This window comes from Tympanuchus pallidicinctus, unplaced genomic scaffold (genome assembly GCF_026119805.1).
Source record: "Tympanuchus pallidicinctus isolate F22 unplaced genomic scaffold, pur_lepc_1.0 scaffold23, whole genome shotgun sequence".
NCBI lineage: Eukaryota > Metazoa > Chordata > Aves > Galliformes > Phasianidae > Tympanuchus > Tympanuchus pallidicinctus.
The window spans coordinates 7,945,794-7,959,857 of NW_026294740.1; the positions used below are offsets into that span (position 1 = coordinate 7,945,794).

Sequence of the window (14,064 nt, forward strand, 5' to 3'; positions counted from 1 at the left end):
AAACTGTGAAATATTGTCTTAAATGAAGCTAGTTCCTGCTGCTCTATAGGAAATAATTTGTGTAGAACTACCTGATGATGTACCAGCAAAAAGAAACAGCTGCAAGTTGACTAGAAAAGGAATTCTCTAACCTACAGCATCTCATAGGTCTCTTCTGTTTCTAAATCTGCTTTGCAGAAGAGCAAACTGAGATATAAGTTATCCACAGATGTCCAGAAAGTAATGGGTAGAATTAACCTGGAGCCTGGGAATCACGATGTCCATTCCTCCAGTGAACTCACGGGACCCCCAGTTGTAATTATCCTTTTGCATGAATGTAAGGTTATCCCAGCAGTACTGAATCTCTTCTATGATAAGGTATGAAAAAATGTTTGACTATAGGATTAAACCATGGGAGCATGTGCAATTTCTGGAAAAAATAGTGTTATTTGAAGCAGAAGTAATGAATGAAGATTAATTGTGACTAGTCATATTTGGTGTGGAGAGGAAAACATTGGCACTTATGCTTAAAACCTAATAGGCAACATGGCAAACCTTTGGCCTGAGTAAAAACCTTAAGCTTGATTCACCTTCAGAGGGATGTGTCAGGAAAAAGGCCTAAGAGGGAACTGAGGTGAGCCCTCCTAAGGCTGGAAAAGGTGTAACCTCACTTATTGCAGGTTTTAGAAATCATACATTCCAAAAAACATTCAAGCTGCAAGCGTGTAAAGGTGTTCAGTGTGCTTGGAAAACACTTTGCTTTTACTGATCTGTAACATGACGCTTGATAAGTCAGGCAGAAAGTCAGCATGTGGACAGCAAAGAAAGAACCATGAGCTTCACAGCACTTCATATGGAATAAGGGTCACCGGATTCCAGTCTGGTTTCTGACTGCAGAGCACTGTCTGTCTCAGACTGGCTCCAGGAAATGGGCACTTCCACTGAAATCAAAAGATTTCGTGGAAGAGCTGTGGCCTGTTTCCAGGCTGTAGTTCACCCACTACCCTAGGGAGGGTCATTGGTGGGAGGGAAGTGAAGTTGGGATTTGAAATGATGAGGTAAGGAGAGAAAAATTAAAGCAGAGTGGAGAAAAATCCCATTAATTCTTACTAAGCAGAATGTGACCGCATTAAAATGTTGTGCTTATTTAAACAAAACCATGGGCAAAATCCAGAAATGATGCATACATCATATGTCAGGAAGGGAGTTTCAGCTGACTGATGTACAAAAGGCAAAATCAATGGCACTCTGATTTCTCTGGGGAAGAGGTTGGGTTACATCCCTAATCTTAGTGAAAGAAGCAGTATAATGAAGAAGTTTTCTACATTATTTCATATATTTCTCAGTTTGCACTGAAATGCTAAATTAAAATTATGAGATCAGCTTTTGAATGTTTGATTTCCATACATGTGTACACATTATTTATCTACACTCACATATAAAAGTGAAAAGCTGCTTCATTTGTTATCTAGAACAGATTGGATTGTGTACAGGTTCCCAGTGCTAGAGTAGTTTTAATACCAGAAGTATGTAACTGTGCTCTGTGGGCATGTGGAAGAATGGATGTACAGAGTTATCACAAAATCTTGAATAATCTCCAAGGCACATTTCCATCATCCAAATCACTTCATTTTTATCCACTATATGAAACAGATGTAAAAATAGCTCTTTCATCAGTGGATTGCTACACATATTTGGGCTGCGGAGGTTTGATGCTGTTCAAAGCAAGACTGCAAAATCACTTGCAGAATGTTACTGTTAATCAGAAGCAGCAATTTAACGTTACGAATGCATCCCTCTTCCCCCAGCTCCCCTTCCCAATTCTGAGCAGGAAATGACACTTGGACGCAGCTCAGAATACTGACTTTCTGGACAGACTCTCTAGGAATGAGGAGGGACTTGAATTCTCTCCATATGTCATTTCCTTTCCCCTAATGGCTAAAAAAATAACGTTGTTGCCATCCATATGACTTGCAATGGAGAGCACATTACCAATATAGAAAAATAAATGGGGGGAGGTGTGACAGGACGTTCACATTCCGTTTCTCAAAAACTGCTCTGCAAAATTTGACTTAAGCAGAAGTCCTTTTTCTCTGTGTAGAAAATCTGTTTCATACAATTCCTAAAACTGAAGCTATTACCCCATCTGTGCGTATCAGCACCTGCAGACTGCAGCCAGGCATGGATTAAGAAACAAAAACGAAAGCAGAGTAGGGATGGCAGCAAATATGCAAGCTTTAAATTTAAGGAGAACAGAGTTGTTTTGGGAACACAGTTGGAGATCGAATCATATCCAAAAAAAAAAAAAGAACCAAACCTATTTTAGTAGCAAATAATCCTGAAAATTGCTTACGAAAAGTTAGATTAGCACATTCCTGCAACCAACTTTTGCCCAGACTACCTTTAAAAACTTTTCTGTTCTGCATACCCAAGAGCACATGCAGTTACCTTAAACTGCTGCAAAATACAGCATTTGATCTGTACTGCACAGCTGAACTGTAACTGTCAGTGCAATTCAGTGTGCCATAGTTACCAACAAATAACCCTCAGAAATAAACAGGGCAAAAACAAGTGAAAAAAACAAACAAACCACCATTGTAGCTGAACAGAAAGTTTACTTCCTTATAGCCAACCCACTGTGGATTAGATTCAAATTGGAACATAATATCTTCCTAGCATTATATTCCAAATGCTTGTTAGATCCGTAGTAATCAAACTGTGCAATGCTCATACAGGGACTAGATGCATCAGGGTGCTGATGGGTGACTGCAGAACCAGGAGCTCACATCATTCCTTAGACGTGTTACCTGGTTAGACACATTGCCCCTGAGTACTAAAAAAGGAGGAAAAAAAAGAACTCAAACCCAATATGCCTCCTTTCAGTTCTATTTTAAGGGGTTTCAAGAATGGAATAAAGGAATATTTCAAGACCAATGGTAACAGATTTTGCTTTTGGTCACTTTTAGCACTTCACTAGACCCACTAACCTACTTAAATAACTGAGCTGCTCTTACCTGGCTTGCAACTTTACTTCCTCATTTGTAGGATCAAATCATGTTGTTTATAAATGTTCACAGACTCGTTAATGTAAGAGAAAGGAAATCCCCTTCAGTCTTTTTAGAACCCAGTTTAACCTTTAAGCTGGTTAAACTGGGTTCTCTGCAGTGATTCACAACACTGTGAACATATGCACTGCAGTAACTTTCCCATGGCAAAGTGGTAATCTTGTGGGGTTAAGGCTTTGTTAGCTGTTTTTGTCTTCGAACCTTGCAGACTCAATTACCTGTAGCAGTATGCAATATTGTTACAGTTGTTACAGGAATGAAACTCATCTCTTGACTGTTTGGAAATAACTTGCATGAGACATATGGAAAAATTTGCTAGAAGAAACACAGAAAATCAGAACTGCAATGTGATGGCTGCTTTGTTTCAATTATTTACACTCACCCAAGAGGCTTGATTCTGCTAACATTAGATAGAGGAGTACGTTGCCTGCCTCAGTACCTATTTGTCTTTAATAGCCACAGTCTCAACAATAGATGGGAATGGGATAAATCAGCCCTCTTGAAACCTCATCTTAACCCCTGACATGTACATAATTCTGTAAAGCCAGAAACATGAGGTTTTAATCCCTGAATATCTACATAGGTAACAATGGCCAATGAGAACCAGCTAATTATGCCAAGGTAATTACAGCTTGTCAGATAATATTCTGGGGCTTTTCAGGAGTGAGGAAGGCATCTCCACTTTCATTGGCTGCATGGATGGAAGGTGCATCACAGAATATTTTTTACTTCTCCAGAGCATTACAGACTGGCCCTGGACCAAGCCTTGTATTACCTAGGCAAGCTGAGAGAGTGAATTAATATGGCAGCTACCTTCCAGTGTTTCACTCTTGATCAATGGTGTCTAAGGGATGAATTTATAGCAGCAAGAGTGAGTCAGATTTTGGCATCACTGTCAGTGGCACCCTGCTCCCAGCATCAGCATAATTAAGACTTGGAGAGACTTACCATACAGGAGATTTTACAGCTCATCTTTTGCAGACAACAGAATTATTGTTTCAAATTGATGCTGGACCACAGGGGATAGGAAAGATTAGACAAGTCTTGGTATTCCTTTAGTGGCTACATAATATGCCTCAGTCAAAAACAGTGCTTTATGTCAACTGTTTTAAATAGTTGTTTGAGCTGACAGTCTTCTTAATAACACTTCATTTGTCTAAGCTGCATACCACTGGGACAAATACACACTGTGTCAAGTTGAATCAGACCATATCTGGAGACAGATGTTGTAGTACAGTAGTAAAGTAAATTCTTGATACATGTCGCTCAGAGGAGATTGTTTCTGTCTTATTCAGTGAGATCTTTTATGAACCCATTTTTATTAGCCAGATAAATCCATGGATAAGATTTTACAGTTGTTCCTTTCACAGAGCAACAGGAGAAAGTCCTGCAGAGTAGATGCACGATGGAACATACAATTCTTCAGGAACCCTCAGCATTTCAGATGGAATATTTAGCACGCAGCTCTCAAAGCACTTGACAAAGCCATTCTTCAAAGAGTCTGGTATAGAAATTATGTTATCTACAGTATTTAGTGGATATATAATTAGAAATCAATCAAGAAAAAAGGCTAATTTATTTATTTTCAGAAATAGGCCTTCGTTTTTGCCCAGGACTTTTGAAGACCTATTTTTTGTATTGAATTGACACTCCCACAGGTAAAGCAAATTGGACAAAATCTTTTAGGTCTAAGATACTTCACTATACTCAAAGACTGAACCTAGGTTCCTCCCTTTTTGTTGGGCTGTTCAAAATGCTGTGCAAAGCCAGTCATTGTGTCGTGGTGTTTGAGACACTGCACATTTAACAGCAGGGAATGGTACTGACTTGAGCTAGATGGCAGTGCTGTGGCTAGAATGTTGGTGTAAATGAGAGCAAAACCCATTTCATTTCCAGTCTTTTGTCCAAGCACCACAGCATGGTTTCTCACTTTAAATGAACAATAGACACCTCTTTCGGAAAGTGAATTTTAGGTTCTGGCTGGTGATGATGCAATATATCTATTTATGCTGTGTCAATACCTGTCACTTCATTGAAATCTACTTTTCTTCTTACAAAGTTGCATTTGGATAGTGCTGTCCTGCAGGACCATAATAAGGAAACAACATGGCTAAAGCAGTGCATGGAATATCTATGCATCAGTTACCAGTCTGCTTTGGATGGATGGATTTAGAAGTTATCTTAGTGACTAACCACTGGAAAATCCTGTGATATGGGAGCTCATGCATTTTTCTGTAGCCACAGCTGCAGTCATTTCCCTTCAGAGACACATCATTTCCCCAAGACACATCCTGTCTCAGAGGGCTCTGCTGTCTGCTGCTCCAAGCTTCTGTCCCCTTTTTCAGGAGCCAGCGTATGGGTGGAGATTTCCTTCCTAGTTTCTTCTCCTGAAAAGCTTCATCTCAAGCTCCAGCTTGAGAAATGGACTGAATCTTGACCTCTTGCATAAACAGTGTCTCTGCATGCCAAAAGGAGTCTTAGTGAGAAGCAGAGCCTCTGTCTAGACATGTTTCTTCATCATATAACTGTGATAGGTATGCCTTCCATTGCTGTGTTAACTATCGTTATCTCTTACTTAGCGATATCAGAGTTGAGCCAGGTATTCAATTACACTTATATAATTTTATGTAGTGTATTCAGCTCATCAGCAAGCAAAACAACAGTCTGATAATTCCTATAAGCTGTGTGGGTTAATAAGTACTTCTGTACAAAAATAAACTATCGATTACTAATTTTCCTGAAATGCAGAAGTGCTTCATCTGTGACTTCAGTAGATTTGGGTCCTTTCATTCAGGAACAGCAGTAGGGAAATTAACAAAAAGCCACACAAAGGATGGAATTCCTTGCAGAAATGGAATTGTGATTGGTCCACAATGAAGTGGGGAAGCACCTTTGCTACAGTAAGAAGTAATGAATGCATTAGAGAATGATTGAAAGAAAAACCTGTGCCAAAGAGGCAGGTTAGGAGAATGGTACCTGTTGCAGGCAAATGTGTTAAGCATCTTTGAAGATGCTTGCTATTAACTGTGGAAATTGGTTTGGGACAAACGAAGCTGCCAGGGAAATCTGCTGTATGTCAGGCTAACAATCTAAGGTTCCTTCATTTGTTCACTTTCAAATGAAATTGGACCTGATGAATCTGAATAAGGTTGCCAAGGTGTATACTACTGCAACGCTTTTCTTCTTAGAACTACACCGTTAGGTGGCAAAAGCATGCATTAGCATTCAGCATTAGCACTTACAATGCAAATACAACATAGAGAAAAAGGAAATGGGGGTAAAATTCCCTTCTAATTAACTCTGTCTTTAACTTGATGATCTCTAGTGTCATTTCTAATTCAAATACAAGATTAGGAAATTGACTAAGGGAAGACTAGTAGGAAGAAATACAATCTAGATTTAAATTTTAAATAGCTTTATTTTTAAAAATTATCTCAGGAAAACGCTGTTCTGACCTTTTAATTTACTCAGAAAAGCTTGACAATAGTGGCAGAACTGTTTTGCTTTCTTGATATCATCACAGAAGCTGGGGAAGAATGTGGTATAACACCAGCCAGCTCTCATTACTGCTAAAGGAATGTGGTGTGATTAAACCTCTATACGGAGAAAAATGGAATGTAATTCTTACATGTTGATTTGCTTTGAATGCATGCCACATGCTGAGGAATGAGTTTCCAGTGTATTCTTCAATTTTTAAAGATGCAGACGACCTCACCTCCAAAAAATTAACTATCCTTTTCTGAAAATCAGGAGCATTTGCTTGAAGACATTTGTTCTTATTTTCCAGTATCCAAAACCACCAAATCCTTTGAGAACTATCTGTGAATGCAAAGCCTTCTTTTCCTTCCTATTGGGAAATTCAAGTGTCAAAGCCCTTTTCTGTGAAGCCATAGAACAAAAGAAGTTTTTGTATTTCTACATATTTCTTCAAAAGTTTCACTAATATATTATCAACTGCTAAATTATTTTGTCCTTCCAGAGTCCTCTACAGATGCCTGAGCTCACTCCCTTTCTATATGACCCTGGAGACGGTGTCTCAGCTGCTAACTTCTGGCTGAAGAAGACTGGATGGGACTCCCTTCTGAGTCCAGCAGCAAGCTGTCATCCAAAAAGTGAGCTGTGGGGTGATGCAAGACACTCCCTTCCCTCCGGATCTGAGCTAGCTACCTCATCTTGAAAGGATTTGTGGCTCAATGATATCAGCTTAGAGTGAAATACAGATCACTTGTCAGCAGTTAATGATAATATTTACTTGCTTACCTCACAAGATCAACACTGTAAAGTGTGAAACCTCTGCTCACCCTTGAAAATGAACTACACGAAACTCAAAATTTACTGTAAACTGTTGGCTTATACAACCTGAAGCAGGATCCGTGAGGTATCTGTTCCATTATTGTGAGAATATTTTCAGAACTTGGGGGATAGCACTGGCACAAGAAACTCTTTGGATCATAACAGTAATGTGGAATCCTTTTGTTGGAAAAGTAGCACTTTCAATCATCAGATGCTGTCAGTATTTTTGGTATCCCGCATTCCCTGCAGTTCTTGGCTCTTTACGAGACTTCCTGACCTCTGCTCATTGCAGATCTTGCACAGATCCTTCACTGAGCTGCTTGTCTTAAATTCCACTTGGCAATTCTACTCAGCAAAGGGGAGCAATGAATAAAAACTCTAATTTCCCTACAGAAAATTGTGGGATACCATGGGACAGAAGCATCTGTAGAACATCCAGGCTACAGACACTGAAATGCTTACCCAAAGCCAGAAAGGAAGAAAAGACTATTTTGCATCTGGTGCATTTGTCTATTCAAGTACAACCTGATTGAGATCATTTGTACTCACATTACTCAAGGATGTAGTCCTGACCTAAATGGGGCAAGTATCATGCGTGCAGGATGCTAATGAGAGCTAAAGCCCCTCTTCTCTTACCCTATTAGATATATTCATACTGAATAGAACTATCTTATGTGTCTCTGCTAGACAGATTTTGGATGTACCAGTAAAAACTCAAAAATAATGCAGTTGCATTTTAAACATAAACAGACACATCTTCTGCGTGCATGGCACTAATAAATATTGCAGCCAGTGCATTTTATACAGCGACACAAATGTGTGAGCTCTCAACTGATGTTCCAACAGTTGCAACGTATTGCAGCATTTTCATTGGAAATTGAGCAGTCTGTTCAAAGGAAGGTTCTTTACCAACATTTGCTATCTCTGTATTTAACAGGCAACTTCGTAGGAAACAGACACAACCCTGCCTGAGGAAGAGGCTCGATTCCAGGACTCCTTCGTTCCCAGGTGAAGTGACACTGGAACAGCAGTGTCACTGCAACAGGAAGTACGGAAAATTTCCACCTGGATCCGGTGCTTGAGACATGCTTTGGAGCAATGGAGATGTGAGTCTGTGCGTACGGGAGGGGATCCTGTCATAGAATCATAGAATCAAAGAATGGCCTGGGTTGAAAAGGATGACAATGATCATTTAGTTTCAACCCCTTTGCTGTGTGCAGGGTCACCAAATCACCAGACCAGGCTGCCCAGACCTACATCCAGCCTGGTCTTGAATGCCTGCAGGGACTACCCTTTTCTCATTTTAAAGGGGAAAACTTTGAGAATCATATCCTGTTTGTGAAGCCTTCAATAGGACAAAATCAATTCCTGCTCCTAGATTTGATATGATGAGGTCCAAGCCCCAAACTCAGCCAAGATGAGACAACTCTGGAAATGCTAGTTCAGTTCTGTGCTGTATGCAGCTTCAGAAATTAAATGCTGGGCTATGCAGAAGCTACATTACAAACTCTGTGAAGCACAGGTCAGCTTTTCATCCTGACTTTGGATCTTGGTACACAGGCTGGATCCTAATCTGTGACTACCCTTATAATACTAGTTAACAGGTTGGCTCAACTGGAAGAAGCCAGTGCAACGACATGACTGAGTTGCATGTAACATACAGAGTATTAGTAAGGTTGTTATAAGAATAGGTGGTTTATTAGCTCAGTCTTCTAAAGCAAACTTTACTGTGGCAACCTTAAAGCTTTTCTGGAAGCTTTCCCCGGCCTTCAGTGCCCCCTCTGGCATTGGTGCTGGGCCCTGCACAGCTCCTGCTGCAGTGCAGTGTTCCTCCCACGGGAGATGTGCAGGAGCTGGATAGACTGTGGAAGGAGTCACCTTTCCTTTCCTGCAGGATGGAGCTAAATTAGGCCTCACAATGGGAATGCAAGGCTTTTTTTTTTTTTTTTTTTGTTCAGTTTTGAGCATGGCAATCCATTAACACAACCCGGCTGCTAATTTTTAGAAGCACAGATAAGCATCACATCAGTTCACAGTTCGTTGTTCCCACAGCCGGTCTGCCATGCCCCACAAAACACTGCCACAGACTGCAAGCACTCCTGCATGGCGTACCTGTTCCAGTTCAGGCTTTGGATTTATTCCTACACTATTTCTTCTCATTTGTACCTTTGTCCCCCCCCCCATTTCTTTGGCTTCCCTCCTTCCACTCCGCGGTAATTCCTCCCACCCACCCCCATCTCCCCAGGCTCGCTGCCACCTGATGCAGCCCCCGTTCGGCATCCCGCTCAGAGCAGCCCCGAGCTTGGGAAGGAGCGGGACTCGGGGTGGGCGCTCGGCACCGCGGCCTCCTCCTCCGGAGGGCAGAGCAGGGCTGCACAGGGGAGGGGAGGCGGCCGTCCGCTGCCGCGCCGCTCCGTCCCCGGCTTTGTTGTGCTCGTCGCCCGGGCTGCGGGCTAGGGGGCGGGGAAGCGAAGGGAAGGGTAGGGAAAGGAAAGGAAGGCGGCCGCGTCTCCTCCTCCGCCTCCTCCCCGGCCCCGCTCATGGCGACGCTGGGCACATCCGGGCTTCTCCTCCTCCTCCGGCGGCCGCCGCTGCCCTGAGCGCCCAGCCCGACTCCATTAGCGCGTCCCCTCCCCCCGCCCCCCCCGTCTCCCCCCGTCTCCCTTCCCGGACCCAGAGGCAGGGGGAGCCCCGGGCAAGGCAGCGCCGGGCCCGAGCCGCGGCCGGGGACATGTCCAACCAAGGGGCTCGGAGGAACGGGCCCGTCAAGCTGCGGCTGACAGGTGAGGCTGAGCGCGGCGGCGGGGAGCCCCGGCCGGGCCTGCCGCTGCCTCCCGCCGCCGGGCGGGCACGGGGCGAGCCGGGGCGGAGGGGCGAGGAGCGGCCAGGAGCGGCGGGGCTCGGCGGGACGGGGCGCGGCGGGGAGGGGAAGCCCGCGGCCCCGGGGGAGCGAGTTCGTGGGGCGGCGGGGAGCCCCGGAGAGCCCAGCTGGAAGGAGGGAGCGAGCGAGCGAGCGGGAGCTCCTCCATGTGTATTTGAGGTTGAACCTGGGCTTGGAGGCGTCTCTCAGGCCTCAGGAGGAGAAGGGGGAAAATAGGAAAAGTGAACTCTTCCCTCTCCTCCCATCCTCTCCCCGCGGGCCGCTCGCCTGGGGAACAAAACGCCAGCAGGAGCTGCGGCACCGGGCACCTCAGCCCGCGTCCCGCCGCCCCCCAACGCTGCTTTTTTTTTCTTTTTTTTCTTTTTGTTCCTTCGCCTTCTCAGCGTGAACTTGAAAGAAAGTGACACACGCTTTGTTTTGATCTCTTTGTTTGTTTCTTCAATTTTTTTTTTTCCAAGCCAACTTCCTTAGTGAAGGTTGTATACAGTTGGTTTGACATAGTGCCTTACGTGGCCAGCTTGCTTTCAGAGGACCACTTGACCTCGAGTGTTGTTAAATAGCATAAAAAACGGCTCACCTGCATGCAGGGGATGAAAATAAGCTATTACCAAATACTTGAAGTGTGCTCTTTTTACATGTAAGAACCCAGGTAAATTGATTTGGAGAAGAAACACTGGAGCTCTCTTTAAAAAAATAAATAAATAAAAAATACAGAGAACTTAAGGGGACAGAGCTGTTCAAAACTGATGTAAGGCCCTCCCCCGGCAGGTAAATCATACCTTGTGTTCCCAAGTGTGAGTGCTGATGGTAAGCCATTGGAAAGCAATAGGTATTGCTTCAAATACTCTTATTTGCAGGATAGCGGATTTAACCAACTTGCAAAACAAATGTGTTTTAAAGAAACCTGAAGGAATTGGAATATTTACTTTAGGCACATCTGAAATATTTCCAGTTTGATGTCTAATAAATACAGGTGTTTTCATACTTATTTTTGCAAGCATGCTATTTTTATAGAGAAAAACAATGTATGCTTTGCTTTGGAAATACCTTAAACTAAATTTATAATCTAGCTTTCATTGAGTTATGTGAGTACCTTCATAGTACACTTAGAAATAAAATTTGTAAACTAGGAGTGGCTGGGACCAATGCCTGGATCAGTGCTGCCATGTCTTTACAGCGTTTTGAAGCTTTCTCATCAGGTTATTGCTTTATTGATGCAGTATTTTAATGCATTTTTCCCTCTGCTGTGAGTGCTCAGACTTGCTTATCTTTGAAACGTTATGAATAGTCTGGAGCCTTTTGTAGAAGCATGGAAAATACCAACAGGCAAATTCAGGCAGTTGTCTGCTTCACCTTTAGGATTTTTTATTCTGTTTTGTTTTATTTTGATTAAGGATTAAGTGTGTCCTCTAATCCTGTCTTTGACAACATAAATATGTCATGGGGAGTGTAGTTGTGAGCAATAGGCAGTGGTTTTACGTGCTGAGGAGACGGAGTGGTTGTGCAATCGTTTCCCAAAAGAAGCAGGTACGTTCCTGAGGAATGTTTCTGAGTTCTTCATTACCTTGTTTTTTAGGAAGGGTGAATGCTGAGCACTGGATGTGAGCAGAGTTGCCTTTAGAGAGACGTTTCCACATTTAGCATCTCTGTGCAGTTGCTGAGAACCAGTTCTGTTATTTGGAAGCTTACATGAAATATTGACCTATTTCTCAAGTTAGAAAGACTTGAGGTATTTCATGCTGTAGCGAACTGCCTGTTGTTTTTAATAAGGTCATTTCTTGTAGGGAAGTTTTATATATTTAAGGAAAGCTGTTGCAAACGTTTTGTTTTATTAATTGAGCTGACATGTTGTCAGTTCTTGCCTAGGAATAGCTTTAAGTGTACTTTGTGGTTTTGATTACCCTTTTTGATTGGAAAAGCAGTTTGAGAGCTCATGAATTCTAAAACTGTTTGGAATTAAAAGAATCTGTATATTCCAATGTTTTAAAAAGTTTATTTTCAAACTTGCAAATGCTATATAATCTTAATTTTCCTTGGCTTTATGATGCTAGCAGTCTTCTGTTCTGGCTTGAATATTTATAGGATTAATTCTGTAAACATTGTGTGATACTTATCTTTTCTATTCGTTATCTCTAAATTAGATACTATAGACTGAAAAAATGGATTCAAGAACTGGATTCAATTAGCAGTTTTTCAAGACATAAACATTAAAGGTTTAGATGGAAAACATTGTTTTGACTGACTGGATAAATGACAGGGTAATGTTTGATGTGAGGCCAAAAGCTGATCTGTAGCTGGTGCCCAACTTCTCAGTCGATCCTGAGGAGCCAAATAAAATATTTAACCTAGGCCTCATTTTGCAAAAAAAGTTTGATTCTTTGTTGGGACCTTAAGAAAGTTCTGAGAAATGTTTGGCATACCTTTACACTAAGTGTTTAACAGTTTATTTAGGTCTGGGTTCCATAACAGAGAAAAACCACAGCAGTGGCATACTTCTAGTAAGTTTTTATTTAGTTTGCAGTGCATCTGCGTTGAATGTTTCTTCAGAGGTTCTTCTGCTCGTAGTTGTAGCTGTTGGCTGTAAATATCACTCCAGTGATGTGTGTCAGTGCATTTTGCGCAGTCTTGAGCTAGAAAATTTCTAGTTAATTGTTAAAATATAAAATAAAAGGCCTTCTTTGATTGTAGCGTGGGTTACAATCAAACGTGTACAACAACGTGTAAGTTACTGCTTATGATTAAAATATAGGCCGTGTAATTTAAATTAGCTTGAGTCTAGAATTGCAGTGGTCTCCAAAATTTGTTAGCAGCTTGTAGTGACATTATCCAAGGAAGCTGTAATGAAAGGAAATTTCCTTCAACTCTGGGATTCTTATCATTGTCTTATCTAGATTAGTTCTGAGTGTTCCTGAATTCTGTTTAAAACTGCGGTCATCCAGTCATCCTCTTCCATTCTTACTGTTTTTTTCTGTGTTTTGATTTATTTATGGATTTGTAGATATGCTGTTCTCCCTTCCAATCCTACCCTGAGTGTTGAAGACTACATTGATCTTGTATTCTTCAAACTGAGGGATTAACCTTGCTTTCAGTTGCACAGTAAATATTTTGTCTCAACGTGTGAATTACCTGGAGCAGCAACACCTGACTGCTTTGACTTACAGCGATGGTTGTCTGAGTGAAGTCTGTAAGGCTGTCCTTATCAAACAGAAAGATATTTTTAAGTCATTTTGAAATCTTCAAAAGTGCATGGCTGCTAAAATAGGAGTTGAATAAAGGTTGATGCGTAGTTTAATTTCTTTCTGGTCTTGTAACTAGTGTTTGTTGTCAGAATAATTAACAAGTGAAGATGCTTTGATAGTCACAAAACGCAGTTGCACTGTACTGTACAAGGTGGTAATAAATATCCCACAGATAATATGGGAATGAGGTGGTCCGTGTTTGTTGGTAAGGAGTTGGAGGTAGGGCTGGCTTTTTCCTCTCACTGTAAGGCTTTCAGGTTCCCTGGAAGTTTGTTAATTAAGTTAATTAGAAAAGTAAAAGCATTGGATCTTTGTATTGTAGAAAATGGGCATCATCTCCTGCCTTTTTTGTTGAATTTACTGTATCTTGATGGATAAAAGTACCTACTGTATTCTGAAGTATCAAGGCCGTGGTTTTGTAGTTGACTGAAATGGTAATCAGACTTGTTTCTTCTGTCCTTGTAGTCGCTGGATTCTTTTGGCCCTACCTGGTGTTGACTCCAGCAGCTATGTAGCTAGCTCTGTGATGAGTGCAAAGCTAATCTTAGCAAGAAAAAATGCTGTCTTGTGTTGAAGGGTTGTAGCATGAGAAACTGAAGAGAGGGCA

General features: G+C 41.8%; 1 protein-coding gene across 6 annotated transcripts in view; it reads left to right on the forward strand.

Annotated features, from left to right (window-relative positions):
• Nucleotides 1-9,582: 9,582 nt before the first annotated feature.
• Nucleotides 9,583-14,064, forward strand: part of SMURF2 (SMAD specific E3 ubiquitin protein ligase 2) — a 56,755-nt gene continuing 52,273 nt past the window's right edge. For all 6 annotated transcript variants that reach the window (XR_008207922.1, XR_008207921.1, XR_008207924.1 and 3 more), the window contains exon 1: nucleotides 9,583-10,120. Coding sequence is in view for 1 of the 6 variants with exons in the window: in XM_052687826.1 (XP_052543786.1) it covers nucleotides 9,598-10,120 (523 nt within the window). In the remaining 5 variants the exon portion in view is untranslated. The remainder of the gene's footprint in view (nucleotides 10,121-14,064) is intronic.